At 32.3% G+C, this 17,711-nt stretch overlaps 1 protein-coding gene across 1 annotated transcript; it reads right to left on the bottom strand.

The window, feature by feature from the left end:
- Window positions 1–6,027: 6,027 nt before the first annotated feature.
- LOC18426136 (leucine-rich repeat protein 1) lies at window positions 6,028–12,351 on the bottom strand. Its single transcript, XM_006832801.4, has 6 exons — window positions 11,928–12,351; window positions 10,731–10,802; window positions 9,938–10,081; window positions 7,953–8,024; window positions 7,760–7,831; window positions 6,028–6,391 (listed from the first exon to the last, which is right to left on the bottom strand). Exons 1-6 carry the CDS (start codon window positions 12,125–12,127, stop codon window positions 6,322–6,324), a joined length of 630 nt encoding a protein of 209 aa, XP_006832864.1. The 5' UTR covers window positions 12,128–12,351; the 3' UTR covers window positions 6,028–6,321.
- Window positions 12,352–17,711: the final 5,360 nt, after the last annotated feature.

Genomic DNA, 17,711 nt, shown 5'->3' with positions numbered 1-17,711 from the left:
ATATAAACCATTTAATCAACACAATTGTAATTGTGTAAAATTTGATCATGCAATGAGGGTAGATGGGTTGGGTTTTTTCAAGAGAAGGGGAAGAAGGATGTATGGCCATGAGTTGTCATCTTACAAGGTTTAGGCATGCACATGACAGGTTAGTCCTAAAACTTCTCCAAGATATTAGTGTAAGATATGAGGCTTCATATACTATGCAAAAATTTTATCATATGGAGACTTATAACAATATCTTTCAACAACTTTAAAAAAAAGGACAAATTCTAAGCTCTTCCAACCCTAAATCTGTTGATCCCCTAATGGATGATCCAGATCTCATCTTCGAGGGGAAATATTTTTGGGAACGTTTTAACCTCTAAATCATTTTTCTTATGCAAGTGATTTTGGAATGATGGATGAGTGACAAGACTGGAAAAGATAAAGTTCAAAATGAATACATTCGATGGAGTTTAAATGTAATTTCAATAGACAATAAGATGGAAAAAAGTAGACCTAGGTGGGCTATCCATATGCAGCGTAGGTCTAGCACAACACCATAGGAGGTGCAATTTGATTCAAGTTAAAGATTATAAGGGGCCTTAGAGTCAGGGGACATGAAATCCTCTAGGGCCACTTGGGTACTTGAAAATATGAATGTATTGTTTGGAGAAATCAATTTCATGTGAAGTACGTTACTTCCAAAATATATTACTTGAAAAGAGGTTTCTAATTTTTGGATAGCATTTAGATGCAACATGGAAAATACATTATGACCATTTGGCTCATTTGGAAAATTTTTTTAAGAGAAATAATGTATAATTATAATTATCCTAGTTCTTTACAATAATTTTGCATACTTTATCAAATCATTGCAATGGGACATTTTATTTTATTTTTCTCATATAATACCTTCTTGGGTAGTGATAAATGTAAAGGGAGAGTTCTTATGAAGTATTTATAATATTAATTTTGACAATTTATGGTAAGATGGAAGCTATAGCCTTTGATATAGCAGAATGACATAATAAGATTTGTGTAGTTGACCTCCAAAAATTTCAAAAAGGCTAGGATAATGATGATGGCTCCTAGTGAACTGCAAGAAAAATGAAAAACTACTCTGAGTTCTCCAAGACTTTAAAAATATCAAGAAAAAAAAAAATATATCATTTAGATTTACTAAAAGGTTGCTTGGATTCATCCATTGGTCTATAGAAAAAATAGATGTTGAAAGTTTGATTTAAACAATCCCCATAACATATTCATTAACCTGAACCAACTGAAACCCAGCAAGAACCCATAGCTAACACTTTGAACAAACCGTTCCCCATTGAACAAACCAGGTTTTTGGGTAAACAATTTATAACATGCTTATGAGGAATATAAGCCCCTTTCAGCCACCCGAAAGCCATTCTAGGGTGCAATGCCTTTGTATTTTTGCCTGAGAAGTTGTGTAGTAATAAAAAGAGGAATCGGGCTTGGGTCAAGACGTTAAAGGCTGAGTTTTCATAACACAACGTCTCAAATCCCATTCTAGATGTTAAAGGCTGAGTTTTCATAGCACAACGTCTCAAATTTCATTCCTACATAACGTTGTCTAAAAAAACAAATCGCGTCGTAACAAAGATGTTAGAGAAATTAGAAAAGAAGGTTGTTTTGAATATGTGAGGGAACCGTTTGGAGGGGTGATAGGTAGAGAGAATCATGGATGATAGCTTGAAAAGAACCTAGGTTTTGGAAGGGAAAGAATATATTGGTTTGTGACCAACGCAAAGAATCACCTATTCAAATAGTTTGAGTACACATCAAGACTGATGAATCAAGTCGCACCATGTAAAACAGAGGGCAACAATACTTAAACCTGTTTGCATTTCATCTCATCTCTCGTAGGCTCACCTAGTCACTGAACTGGAGGATTTCGCAAAAATCCATTTCACCATAATGGATTTTCCAGTACCCAAACGGCCCCTAAAGGTTTTACAACCTTATGGTGCATTGGTAAGAGCACAATTTCATGTGCAATCCAACGATATCAAAAAAACAAAAAACAAAAAACAAAAAATAAAAAACAAAAAACAAAAAAAATAGCGATAAAAAGGGACAATTCGGTTTTGAAGCACCCCACATGTACATTCATATATTTTGCTAGTTGCTCTAAACTTGCAAGCGCACACACATATATACGTAGGGTGCGGTTTCTGTAAGATTGCAACTATAAACAATCCAATTAAGGCGCACTTTAAAATTTTATCATAACATGTAATTTTATTATAAATTTTTTTTAGTATTATCTTAAAATCTAATTTTCATACCTAATTAAAAAATTTTAAAATTCAAATATGGTTAAAATCAAGTAGATCTATAAATATAGGATAATCTTGAAAATAGACGGTCTAGATAATGTGTTGCAAGATACACTATTTTCGAGACTCAAAAACTTCTTTTTTTCATATTCATACATCTCGAAGTCGAGATGATCGATTAGAGGGTTTTTTCAACATTAAAACAACCTTTCCGGTAGACTTTTTAGGTGCATATGTGATTCTACATTTTTAGGTTGCAACTTTATTGAAACTTTTCTCATATATATATATATATATATATATATATATATATATATATATATATATATATATATATATATATATATGTATATAGATAGAAAAAAAGTCTTCCCAACACCTATAGGCAAAAATGAATAGTGATTTCGTCTACTCTCATCACTGTCTAAAGTTTATCGCACGCTTACGATTATCTGCTAGTATTTTATTTTTCATTTTTTTCTACAAATCGGAATGACCTGAATTTGAAGCTTGTATACATCTTAGTGAAGAGCACCTAATAAAAATATATAAAAAAAATTTGTGAAAAATAAATTGACCAAAATACCCCCAAAACTTTTCGGGAAAAGTTTGGTCACTTATTTTTATATAAAATATTTTTTTGATATTTTTCGTAGATTTGCCTATTTTTTATGAATACACGTTCAAATTTTAAGTGATTTCGATTTGTAGAATAAAAATGAAACACTATCGGAAAATCATGACCGTGCGATGAACTTTGGACGGCGATGAAGATAGGCTAAATCACTGTTCATTAGGCGTTTTGTGATATCTTATATATATATATATATATATATATATGAAAAATTTTATATAGAGCCGAAGCTCTAAACAATCAAATTATAGCCTACCTAAAAAATTTCACTAAAAGTGGTTGTTTTGATACTCAAATATTCTCAAATTGATCATCTCGACATCTAGATGCATGGACTTGAGAAAAAAAAATGGATTTCAAGTTTTGAAACTAGTGCATCTTATAAAGTTAAATTATTCAATTTTTTATAGATCTACTCGATCTACACTATTTTTTAAGCTTTAAATTTTATAATTAAAGATAAAAATATATTCTAAGACTAGTAAAAGATTTCCGATATGGAAACAACACTTATTGCCACTATTTGAAGGTGGGCTCTAATTTGATTGTTTAGAGCCTCGGCTCTATACAAATCGGCCCCATATATATATATATAGATTTGTCTAGAGTTAACAACCCCTCAAAATACAAAAGTTCAAGTTAAGAGGAGTTGTGATGGTCGTATTTATCAAAACAATCATTACTTTTTTATTAAAAAAATATTTAAATAAGTAACTTTACTATTAAACAAAGGCAAATTTGAATTTTTTCCAAAAATACAATGGTATTTTGGAAGTTAGTGTCTTGAAACTTTATTTGCAGAGTACCCTTATCTTTTAATTCAAATTTCAACTTTACGGGTGATGGCAAAAGTATTTTTCGTCTTGTAATAATATTTATAAAATTGCCCCACAAAAATAACTTTTTTAAAAAAAATAAACTATAATTAATAAATCTACCCTTCACGACTCGCTCAATCTTGAACCTTTGTAATTTGAAGGGTTGAAAAGATTAATTATCCCTATATATATATATATATATATATATATATATATATATATATATATATATATATATATATATATGTATATAGATAGAAAAAAAGTCTTCCCAACACCTATAGGCAAAAATGAATAGTGATTTCGTCTACTCTCATCACTGTCTAAAGTTTATCGCACGCTTACGATTATCTGCTAGTATTTTATTTTTCATTTTTTTCTACAAATCGGAATGACCTGAATTTGAAGCTTGTATACATCTTAGTGAAGAGCACCTAATAAAAATATATAAAAAAAATTTGTGAAAAATAAATTGACCAAAATACCCCCAAAACTTTTCGGGAAAAGTTTGGTCACTTATTTTTATATAAAATATTTTTTTGATATTTTTCGTAGATTTGCCTATTTTTTATGAATACACGTTCAAATTTTAAGTGATTTCGATTTGTAGAATAAAAATGAAACACTATCGGAAAATCATGACCGTGCGATGAACTTTGGACGGCGATGAAGATAGGCTAAATCACTGTTCATTAGGCGTTTTGTGATATCTTATATATATATATATATATATATATATGAAAAATTTTATATAGAGCCGAAGCTCTAAACAATCAAATTATAGCCTACCTAAAAAATTTCACTAAAAGTGGTTGTTTTGATACTCAAATATTCTCAAATTGATCATCTCGACATCTAGATGCATGGACTTGAGAAAAAAAAATGGATTTCAAGTTTTGAAACTAGTGCATCTTATAAAGTTAAATTATTCAATTTTTTATAGATCTACTCGATCTACACTATTTTTTAAGCTTTAAATTTTATAATTAAAGATAAAAATATATTCTAAGACTAGTAAAAGATTTCCGATATGGAAACAACACTTATTGCCACTATTTGAAGGTGGGCTCTAATTTGATTGTTTAGAGCCTCGGCTCTATACAAATCGGCCCCATATATATATATATAGATTTGTCTAGAGTTAACAACCCCTCAAAATACAAAAGTTCAAGTTAAGAGGAGTTGTGATGGTCGTATTTATCAAAACAATCATTACTTTTTTATTAAAAAAATATTTAAATAAGTAACTTTACTATTAAACAAAGGCAAATTTGAATTTTTTCCAAAAATACAATGGTATTTTGGAAGTTAGTGTCTTGAAACTTTATTTGCAGAGTACCCTTATCTTTTAATTCAAATTTCAACTTTACGGGTGATGGCAAAAGTATTTTTCGTCTTGTAATAATATTTATAAAATTGCCCCACAAAAATAACTTTTTTTAAAAAAATAAACTATAATTAATAAATCTACCCTTCACGACTCGCTCAATCTTGAACCTTTGTAATTTGAAGGGTTGAAAAGATTAATTATCCCTATATATATATATATATATATATATATATATATATATATATATATATATATATATATATATATATATATATATATATATATATATATAAGGGGAATGATTTAAGCAACGGTTGGATAGTAATTGCAACCATCTTTAAAAACCATGTTAACGACATAAATTTGACACAAAAGTTTAAATGTACGTTCTTTTCATTCTGAAGAACAATCACAAATTTTTTTTTTTTGAAAAAATGCTCTAAAAAGTTTTCATTCTAACCCAATTAATATAAACAGTCCATTTTATTGAAATGATTAGATATAGGCCTAAAAAGGAATTTTTATTCTCAAAATTTTTATATAACGTTATCATCATTAGATTAATAATGCACAAAAAAAAAAAAAAAAAAAAGTGATTTTGAATTTGTTAAAACCTAAATCTTGAAATTCACCAAATGGATGGTCGAGATTCATTGTTGGATGAATATTAAGTTTGACGATATCTAAGATGCAAATTGAATTTTTTTTTTTCGTAGGATTGATTACGATGATGAAGAAAATGTGTGTGCATAATTTGGGATCATACAAATGCCAAAAATATAATTATATAGAAGTGTGATTACATTATACTATACAACCGTTGTATTAGATCATTTCCCATATATATATATATATATATATATATACATTAAAAAAAAAAGAATTTACTGTATAGTCTTTTTTAAAAAAGAGTCTTTTACTGCTATCAGGAAAAACAAGGATAATATTGCTCACATGTTTACTTCCAATGGTGAGTAATTCTTTTCACCTTTTATCACGATTGACCATAACGAAAACTAAAGATATAAGTTGGAATATTGCTCCAAGATGTCAAAATGGGGCTTTAGTCCGCAACCCTATTATATCTACATACACAATCATATAACTGTTGCTACAAACAGTTACCAAGGAAAGATCCACGTGAGAGAGAGATACATACATAAAAGCTACACTTGTAATCAAGGAAAGGCCCAAACTAACCACACCATTTGGGGTTTAGATCCCCCCCCCCCATCAATTAAAGTGGTAGTTTCAGCAGTTGGTATCATACACAGCAAGTCCCTGCAACTCCGGGCCCTCGAGGCGTGCGTTGTTCTCGAAGCTGCGCAAATGAAAGGTCAGAATTAGTGCGATAAACCAATGTCAATCCATAATGTGTGTGTGTGAGAAAGAGAGAACGAGAGAGAATCAACAAAGTTCCTATTTGGCATACCAATTCCTAGGCTGCATTAGTGAAGTGAACAGATCTATGTTTAAGAAATAATGACTAGCTGGTAAATGAATAGATACCTACATGAATGACCTGCTATTCAAACTAGGTTCCCGTACTTTAACAATTTTACTAGTGTTGTACGAGTGTGTTGCATGTGATATAAAAATTAAATCACTCAAATAAATTCGGAATCTTGAAATAACATTATCACAAAGCTATATTCAATTATGGCGAGAGAATTTGATAGATCCAACTCTACATATGGGCTTCTATTAGATGGTAATTGTCTGAACATATTCAAATCTGAATAAATTTTCACCATATTTTAAAAAGTTATAATCAATTCTAGGGAGATAGAAAGTAGGTGGGATTGAATCTATTTCTTTATGATTCTATTTCACCCCCTTTCTACCTCCCTTTAATTGATTATAAGTTTTGTAATATGATGAAAATTTATTCAAATTTAAATACACTTATACAATTATTATCTAATATTAAGCCCAAAGCCCATATGTAGAGTTGCATCCATCTAATTATCTCTCCCTCTCACCATAATCAAATATGCCTTTTTGAAAATGTTATTTCAAAATTAAAAATTTGTTTCAAATAATTAATATTTAATATCACATGGCTAGAACGTGCATAACACTAGTATCGCGAACACAGAGAGATCATGAGTAGACGTTGAACAAATGTAGACATCGAATGACTACATGTTACATTTCTAAATAAGCTAATTGAGCCATCATTCATTGTAGATTGTTCCGAACCTCCTCAATAGCTCAAGACTCAAAAACAGTTCTAATTTATTGAAAGAAAGCAATATCTTTTCTCTCCCTACAGTTAGAATCAAAACAACTTTTAATTTATGGTATCCCCAATAGAGCCAATTACATATTGCAGCAGTGAGTATAGAGTGGGCAAAGCTAATGAAGAAAACTCATAGAGAAAACATATTACTAATTTCCAGAGTTTTGGGATCTGAAAATGACTATCAAGCCAGGACAAGAACAGGAAGTTCAGAGAAGCTTTATTAACAGGTAAAAAATGCATTTCCATAACCCACACAAGTTTATTGATTTCTTTTTTGTAGTCTGTGATTATGGATTAAGCTGAGCATGCACAAAATACATTAAAGAACTAATGAATCACAATGTAACGAAAAGTAATCTACAATGCCTCAGAAAACGATCAAAGCAAAAAGAGTAACATAAAAGTGAAATCCAATATGAAAGAGCTCTAAAGTGAGGTCCTTACTTGCTCAAAGGAATATGCTCAAATGGCCCAGTAGTGGGAATGGTTCCGCATAAATTGTTAGTCGATACATCTCTGTTAAAGCATTGAGACAAATTATTTTATAAGAAATTGATTAATAACATGCACATATCTATGAAGCTGAAATACACAAACGTACAAAATAAGACAATTAAACCATAAGTCCTGAACTTACACAACTTTGAGGCTAGGGATTCCAGCAAGCTCTCTGGGGATTCTCCCAGTTAACTGGTTATCATTGAGCCGTCTGCCAGTAAAGTATCAGTTAAGTACATAAACAAGTTACAAGAACCAACTGGTTAAGTTCAAAGGAGCTTAGAAAACAAATATATTTTAATCAATATTAATGAATGACATTGAGAGGTCAATAACTAAATATGGAATATGAAGGGTTTTGGAGGGTAGAAAAACAGGAAGCAAAGAGTTCAAAATACATTGTAAGCTAGACAAGGAGAATTTCCAATACAAGTTAAAAAGAAAATTTTTACCAAAAAAGTCGAGTGTTAGATGTGGAGTGTCTATGAGTAAGAGATGCCAACTTGTCATCTTTTTTATGTGTTTTCTTCCTTTTACTGTTGTTTCCTTTTATGTTATATGATGAATTGGGGAAATTTATCAATATATACCTAACTTTTCAACAATTTAAGAGTTCACCCTTTTTCAACCATTCCAACTCAGCCATGTTTATTTTGATGGGTATTTTTAAATTAAAGTAAAAGATGTTGGTAAAATACAAAATAGTTGATCTACTAGGTAAGCTTTAATAAATTTCCCTATATCTGTCAAAAAAAGGAACATTTGACTTAGATATTTGAACGAAGGTAACGAAAATACCCAGTTCCTTAACAGGATAGATATCGAAAGGGCAAGGCTATATTTCATTTTATGCTCCAGTTCATGTGGTAGATAGGAGATGGAGATGTTTCTGTGGGACTCGACAGCTTGGCTCCAGGAAAGGAGAAAAAAAGAGTTGTTCATTACTTTTGGGGGGCGACAAAGATCCCCGTCATTATGGTGCATTAGCCTTTTTTTATCAGGAATGGTTGGTTGCAAACATGAACTTGTCAGAGGTTCTTGAGGAACTTAACAGTACGGGAATAATCAATGAAAGTAAATGGTGAGCTAGATGAGGACCAAGATTTAGACTAATGTGAAAGATGTGAGATAGGGCAAACCAGTAAACTTTAGGAGAGGTGTTTCATCTATTATTAAAGGGCATGTACAGAAGAAGAATTTGGCTATGGAAATGAAATAGGTTCTTCTCTGAAAATTCCGTTTTCTTATGATTGTGTCAAGTCAATGGAGCATCATATGCCAGGTTACTGTTGTGGAGCACCATAACAACACCCTAACTCATCCTCCTTAAAAAATAAAAAAATAAATAAAAGCTCCTCCCCCTCCGGAGAGAGACAGGGTGTTGACCTCCAATCATCTCCAGAGTGAAGCAATCATGAAGGACAAAAGAAAATACAATTACTCCAAATGAATGAAGAATAGGCAAGATAATTATGAGTTTCTTCTGTACCTACTATAGATCAGGTTTTGACTGGTTCCTATGAGGCACTGATTTGATCATGGACTTCCAATTCTTAATAGAATAATTTGAAAGCATTGCCTCTCTAAAGTTAGTTAGGGATATAGCAAGATAAATACCATAACCTCTGGAGGTCTGGTACCATGAGAGGAAGTCAGGAAAGATAGCACTAAAATGTGCATATCTCATGGGAAATTGCTAAGGATTTCAAGAGGTTGAGGTGGATGAACCTGTTTGAGAGCGAGGTACTACCAGAAAGGGATTCTCAATTGCCAATACCAAAGACTTGTAACTCAGACAAGAGCACAAATAGAGAAATGGTGTGGAATACCCGACACAGAATGGTGTCCCTAGGCTGACTTACCTGTGTGTAATAATTCCCATTCCTATATGTTTGTTTTTTCTCGATATTGATAAAGCTCGATCAAAAGTTAAAATGAACTTATAAGGACTGAAAGAGTTTTAAAGCATGCCATAAATGCAGTAAAGGCTGAGGACAGATGTGCTGATCGTGTAATTTGATATTTGCATATTTGTTATGCAATTCAAGAGAGATAGAGAGAGAGTTGTAGTGATTATTTTCCACCATAAAGCAAGAAATAGAAAAGAGAAAAAACTAAACTTACAGGAAGACAAGGGACTTTAAGTTTCCAAGTGAAGGAGGAATGACCCCTGAGATGTTGTTGTTGTACAAGTCTAAGCTGATGAGGTTCTTCAACTTACCAAACTCGGCTGGAATTGTCCCCTGAATATTATTTTTGTAAAGCTCCCTACAAACAAAAAACCAAAAGACGGCACATATTAGAACGCTCTCTCAATTTCCATAAGACCATTTATTATCCAGCGACAATTTAAGCACAAGGTGCTCTACACAAGAAAATGCATTTTTGAACAAACTGTGGAACACGACCAATTTAAGCTGATGACCTGGAGTTATTACTGGAATGTTAACCATCAAGGAAACTATGGGAAAGAACAGTGACCCACAAGGCCATGAAATTATTTGATTGCATAGCAGTAGCCCGAAAAGTATTTGTCAGCATAACAAATATGCAAGCATGCACAAACACATACAAGCACTCGAGCATCAGAACACTCACAAATCTGATTGCACACGCACACACATGTTTTGATGAGCGTGCAATACATGCAAACAAGAGCATATGTGAGTGTCTTTATATCCATCTAACCATCTATCTATCTACACACACATTGCATGATTATCCAAACTAATTAGAGCATTGACAAAAAAATTTAGCGCCTGTGCCTATATAACCACTGTCATGCAAAAGTCATTCAATCGAGATAACCGCAGCAATGTCACCTTTTTGGATATAAATAAACACATGCATGCAACTTAAACAAATAAGGTAATCAACTACATTTAAATGGAGAATAAACGGAAAAGAGAGAACTTACAGATACTGCAGATGCTCGAGCTTTCCAAGTTCAGATACCAAACGACCGGATAAGTTAGAATTTCCCAAGTCCCTGAAAAAAGGAAAATGAACTAATAAATCAAGACAATCATCAATAAATTCATAAAATATCAGAATTTGCCAAAACAAATTAATGCCCCCCAAATCAAACAAATTAATGCCCCCCAAATCAAACAAATTAATGCCCCCCAAATCTGAAACCTTGCACATAAAATCTGCAACTAAATTGTGGATACCACTACAAGACACTGAAGATTGGATGTAGCCAAAGAATCATAAGGATGGGAAAGTTGATTTTAGCCAACATTGGGTAAAAATTTAACAGCAGCGTGAATACACAATTTCCAGTTTTTCTCAAAATTCATAAAATATCAGAATTTGCCAAAACAAATTAATGCCCCCCAAATCAAACAAATTAATGCCCCCCAAATCAAACAAATTAATGCCCCCCAAATCTGAAACCTTGCACATAAAATCTGCAACTAAATTGTGGATACCACTACAAGACACTGAAGATTGGATGTAGCCAAAGAATCATAAGGATGGGAAAGTTGATTTTAGCCAACATTGGGTAAAAATTTAACAGCAGCGTGAATACACAATTTCCAGTTTTTCTCAAAATTCTGAGAAGGTATTATCAAAGTCTCTCTTTTTATGAGTATAAATTTACTAATGTTCAGTTCTTTTGGTGGGTCATTTAAGAATGTTTTTCTTACAAATTGCAGTTGGAGATTCCAAAATTTTGGATATATATTGCACGGAGTTTGGGAAAATCTCATAATGATCCACAGATGCAAGGAATTCTGAATTTCAGGTAATTTTATTCCATATGAAAACAAAAATAGGGAGCACAAAATCCGATCCATAATTTCAATTTTCAGTTAACAAACCACAGCTTCATATCGCACTTTGAAATTACAAATATACAGTTTAAGGTAAAACATTACAATCCCATGCCATTATCTAACAACAAGATGGAAAAGGACAAAACCAAAACATATTTTCCATATAGAACCCAATGAAAAAATTTAAAGAGAAAATGAAAAAACAAAGACAAGCTGATTAATAAAGTCGCAGTTTTACAAACAACAGATAATGAAAAAAATATTAGCTATTAAAACAACAAAAAACCAGTAACCCAAGTTTGTGAGAACCAAAAGTAACAAGAAAAACTCACACTCTGGTAACACGATTGTCCTGGTTACAGGTGATGTGAAACCAAGTGCAAGGATTAACTAGGGTTGGATCCCAGCTCTGCAACACGTTATCCGGGTCTGATAAGCTCCTCCTCAGCGTATACAACGCATCACCTTCAGTATTCGAGTAAACCATAGGAACCAGAACAAGCAACCCGAAAACCAAGCCAGTAAAATCCATGGCACAGGCTGTAGATCAAGTTAAATCCTAGGCTTTAAGAAAAGCGATAGAAGCCTCAGAGAAAAGCCCCACTTGTGAAGGGATCACAAACCATAAAAGTACCAGAACAGCGATGAGCAACCCTACTACCTCCAACGAAACAACAAAACCCTAGATCGAGACTAATCTCTAACTTTTAAAAGAAGCAGCAGCCAAACACTGACACAGTGCAAACCCTAAGACTTTCCACAGATATACCAATAAAACCCTAATTTTAGATAATAAAACCCTTGGTCAAAACGTACCCTAGACGTTCAGGAATGTCCACAAAATAACAAAAACCAGAAAGACCCCAGAATTAAAGATATGACAGTGAAAACAAGGTCAAAACGTAAAATGATTCTCAGCCAACCCTAGATTAAAGAGTAAATGGATCAGAAGTGAAGAAAACCCTAGAATTTCAAAGAGACTTGGATTGGAAACCGAAAATTAGGGTTTCGTCGCAGAGGATAATTTTCTTGTGTAATGGGAGGAGATCGGCTTTGGGAACAGCAGCCTTTTCGGATGAGAGAAATGATTTCAGGAATTTCTTTGGTCTTCTCTCTCCTCTCTCATCAAAGAATTTGTGTCATTTGAAAGGAGTTAATTTACTGATAATGTCCAGAAAACCCTAATTCAACCTCAAAATATCGAATGTATTCTAACCCTTTTACACGGCACAACGCGGATAAGGGCTTGACTAGCCCGGATAAAAAAAAAATTTAATAATAATAATAAAATAAAAAGTAGGGTTTGGGCCACAAAATACGAGTTTTGACTAGCCCGGCTAAAAAAAATTAGGGTTTGGGCCACAAAATACGAGTCTATAATTGTTACAATAAGATTTTGCATTTGTTAAATATATTCGTGATTGAGCCAAATCAAGCCATCCGTAAGAGATGATCCAAGCTAGGCTCGAAAGTTTGGAACACCAACTCAGGTTGGGCTCGGAATATAGCTGGCCTGGCTCGTTGCCATGTTTAACTAGAATTTTGGACATGTAGGGTTGTCATTGATTAAAGAAGTAATCTTGGGGTTTTTTTTTCAGGATGATCATGTTTAATTAGAATTTTGGACATGTAGGGTTGTCATTGATTAAAGAAGTAATCTTGGGTTTTTTTTCCAGGATGATCATGGTTGCCTTTTCGTTTTCCTCCGATATCGAGTGTACTTGAACCCTTTTGACAGGGCACAGTACATATCAAGGCTTGATTAGCCCGTTTACAAAAAAAAAAAAAAAAAAATTAGGGCATGGACGACAAAATATGAGCTATGATGGTTACAATGAAAATTTGCTACACTTCCTTCTAATATATTTATGATTGGCCAAGTCATGCCAACTCTAAGATAACGTAGGCTCGGAAGTTCGGAAGCCAACTCAAAGGTTATGCAGTCTAGGCTCGAAAAAGGCTGGCCCGGCCCGGCCCGGCCCGCTTCCATGCTTAGAGATCTTTGTACCTGCATGGTCGTCATTGACTAGAGATGATTGGGTCGCTGGAGAAGGTTGGGTCTTATCGGAAATGACCATTGTCACCTTTCCAGCTTAAGTGATGCTTTTGTGTGAAGTTTGCTTTAGACTTTAGAGATTCTCAATTGACGACCTTAAATTCAAATTTGTAAAAACGAAGTATCAAATATGCTTTTGTGGGAAAAGGGTCGGGGTTGCGGTGGTAGCACCTCCCATCCTAATAAGTTTTGATTATCATTGAGACCACTTATTAACACCTTAAACAAATTAATTTTTAAACCATTTAAAATACCGGTAGGGCCTATCTTTTTTATCGAAAATGAATAGTGATTTCACCTACCTTTATCACCGTCTAAAATTCATCCCACGGTTATAATTATCCGGTAGTATTTCATTTTTCATTTTTTTCTATAAATTAGAATGACATAAAATTAGAGTGTGTATACATCTTAATGAAGCGCACCTAATAAAAAATATAAAAAATGATTCGTGAAAACAAAATTGATCATTTCGGGGGTATTTTGGTCAATTTTTTCATGTAAATATATTTTTTATATACTTTTCATAGATTTTCCTATTTTTGATGAACACACACTCCAAATTTCAAGTTATTCGGATTTGTAGAAAAAAAATGAAAATTAAAACACTATCGGACAATTCGTGATCGTGCAATGAACTTTTGACGGTGATGAAGGTAGGTGAAATCACTGTTCACTTTCGCCTATAGCCAACCTTAAACAATCCAACTAAGGTGCACCTTTAAATTTTATCATAATATATATTTTTGATGTAAAATATTCTTAGGATTATCTCAAAATCTATTTTTATATCTAATTATAAAATTTTAAATTCCAAAAATGATTAAAATCAAGTAGATCTATAAACATATGAAAAACTTGAAAATGGACGATGTACATGATAGGTTGTAAGATGCACTATTTCTGAGACTCAAAATCTTTTTATTTTTCATCGTCATAAATCTCGATGTCAAGATGATCAATCATAGGGTTTTTCAATATTAAAATAATCTTTTCCGATGTATTTGTGAGGTGCATCCGTAATTCTACATTTTAAGGTTGTAACTTTGAAATGTAGAATTACAAATGTACCTAAAAAATCCATCAGAAAAAAATTGTTTTAATGTTGAAAGACCCTATATATATATATATATATATATATAATAAAAATATTCGAGAATGGTATTTACAAAGGTTTCAACCACCTAGATTAATGGAATTACTACATAAAAAATATAATAAGTTCTTACACAAAGAAAAATTAAATATAGGATTTTTTCATTGGCTAAAAGACCTATGCTTAGAGAAGAATATTACTATTCCCGCGTTTGATAAAATTCAAAAAATTCAAACAATAGAAGAAAAAACATATATAAGTACTGATGGTACTACAACTGCTAGTATCCATCCACCGGAGAAAAGCATTATACTTAAAGCAGGCATTCCAAAGAAAAATGAGCCTGTACACTCATCATCCTTCTATGATATAGTGGCTACACCATATAAAGCCATACCTAAGGAGATCAATAAAAAACAAGAGTACATACCTCAAATTGTAAAACAAAATAATTATACAAACCTATATCTACAATCCCTTGGAAAGCAAACTGAAAGAATAGAAAGAATCGTATCCAAGGAAATACCTACTGTATCTCCCATTCCTAAATCAGTATTATTTAAACCTCCTCCTGAGTTAAATAAGAATAAATTCCACATTGGAGAAAATAATAAATCCCTTATGGATCAATTAATCTCCAAACTATCCCAACTAGATATGAAAGGAGTACATTCACCTCAAATCAATATTCCTCCACCTACGATTACTTCTCAAATACCTGAGTCATCTGACAAAGGAAAAGCTATCCTACCTGAGCATGAAACAATGGTGCTCACAGAGGAAGAACCCATAATAGAGGATACAATCCAAAATCAGGAAAAAGCATTTATGGATACTACACCTCTAATGGATACCATCAATAAAATAGCTTATGGCAAATACTGGAAACCCATAACAGCCTTACCCTATCATAAGAGACCTACTCCTATTGACATTCAGATGGAAGAAGATTCAATACAACAGGCAGTATCTTATTCTGGAAGATCTATAGTCAATTGGCAAATAGATGGTTTATCTGAATTAAAAATATTAGATGTCATGAGACATATGAACATGTATGCCTCTGTAAATAAAATGGCAGGCAACCATGATCAAGAAGTTGCCAAAGCAATAGTAAATGGATTCACAGGATGGTTAAGAGGATGGTGGGATTTTTATGTGGATGATGACACCAAACAAAGAATTTTAAACAATACTAGACAATGGACTGGAAGAAATGAACAAAACCAAGAAGTTATATATACAGAAAGTGATGCTGTTAATACCTTGATATACACAATCACCTTACATTTTGTAGGCAATACTTCATTACTAGCAGCAAGATCAGAAGACTTGCTATCTAATTTACGCTGTCCTGCTCTTTCTCATTATAAATGGTATAAAGATGTACTCTTTTCAAGGCTTTTAATACGTGAAGATTGCCAGCTAGACCATTGGAAAGAAAAATTCATAGCTGGTCTTCCATATCTATTTGCAGAAAAAGTCAAAGAAAGACTTCGCAAAAAACACAATGGAATAATAGTATATTCATCATATACACTCGGAGAACTCTCCGCAGAAATATGTGCCGAAGGCTTAGCCCTCTGTACTGATATGAAATTAAAAAGGCAAATAGATAAACAAAAGCTCACCAAGAAAAAAGAACTTGGAGACTTCTGTGAGCAATTTGGCTATTACTTAGATAGAAAAAATATGCCTGACTACGTCAAAAAGAAAAAGAAAAAATACAAAAAAGAAAAATATATTAAAGCCAAAAAGAAGAATAAGGATAAAGAGTATTATAAAAAATCAAAGAGAAAATTAATCAATAAATTTTCTCCAAATACAAAGAAAAAGAGAAAACTCCCAGTATGCTATAAGTGTGGTAAAATAGGACATTATAAACACCAATGTAAATTAAAAAAGATTATTTATCAGAAGAAAAATAAATAAAGCTTTTATTAAAAAAGATTATTTATTTTTCTTTGTTTCCTTTCTAGCTTGGCGGCTAGATAGGCTGCTATATATTCTTCTGAATATTGAGTAGTTTTATCAAAAAATTTTGAAGGTACAAGTCCTTCGTTTATGCAATTGAGATCAGCTCCTGGATCTATAAGGGCTGATGTTTCAAAACTATAATTTTTAGCAACAATGATTTTGACTTGGACAAACCATTTTTGTACAACTATTTTATTTATCAAATTAACTGAAGGAATTGGTATTGTTGGTATTTCACTAGTCTCTATGGGACCAGTGGTTTCTATTGGGTTATCTGTTATCAAGTCATTGAATTCTATTTCATCTGTCTCAGAATTTTGTTGAGACATTTGTTGTAATTCTAATATTTGAATTCTTCCTTTCAATTGTACTATTTCGGATTTTATTTCTTTAATCTCTTTTTTGAGATCAGAGATTGTAGGTTCTTTTTGAGAAGTGTGTTGATCACTTACTCTTTTGATAATGGCAGAGAAGTTATATTCATCTGGATTTTTGATAATAGGTGATTTTGATTTATTTTTGGTAATATTGATAAATTGGGTAATGATAGCTCTTTTCTCCTCAGGATCAGTTATTTTATCTATAATGTCCAGTATAAAATTATCTTCCTGAGTGAGTGTGTGAACATTATGCTGAGGTAAAGGACAACTACAATCTTCTGATGATTCTGTAGTAGTCTCAGTATTAGTATAAGAACTATCTGAACCTATAAGATCAAGATCATTACTGTCTATTTCTTCAGTATAAGAACCACTAGAAGTAGAGGAGGAAGAATCATATGATATTATACCTTTTAATTTTGCTTTGGTTGAGTCATCTAAATTTAATGAATCTATTTTCTTTTTTAATTTACATTGGTGTTTATAATGTCCTATTTTACCACACTTATAACATACTGGGAGTTTTCTCTTTTTCTTTGTATTTGGAGAAAATTTATTGATTAATTTTCTCTTTGATTTTTTATAATACTCTTTATCCTTATTCTTC

The sequence above is a fragment of the Amborella trichopoda genome, chromosome 1 (genome assembly GCF_054954075.1).
Source record: "Amborella trichopoda isolate Santa Cruz 75 chromosome 1, AtrichopodaSantaCruz75HAP2 v2.0, whole genome shotgun sequence".
Lineage (NCBI taxonomy): Eukaryota > Viridiplantae > Streptophyta > Magnoliopsida > Amborellales > Amborellaceae > Amborella > Amborella trichopoda.
Note: the sequence above shows the minus strand (reverse complement) of the source record. Positions and strands in the feature narration are given on the sequence as shown.

Coding starts and splice junctions, on each gene's coding strand:
- LOC18426136 (XM_006832801.4), bottom strand. CDS start 12,127: ATGGATTTTACTGGCTTGGTTTTCGGGTTGCTTGTTCTGGTTCCTATG. Junction 10,803..11,927: donor GACAATCGTGTTACCAGAGT/GTGAGTTTTTCT, acceptor TCCTTTTTTCAG/GGACTTGGGAAATTCTAACT. Junction 7,832..7,952: donor ATCCCTAGCCTCAAAGTTGT/GTAAGTTCAGGA, acceptor ATGCTTTAACAG/AGATGTATCGACTAACAATT.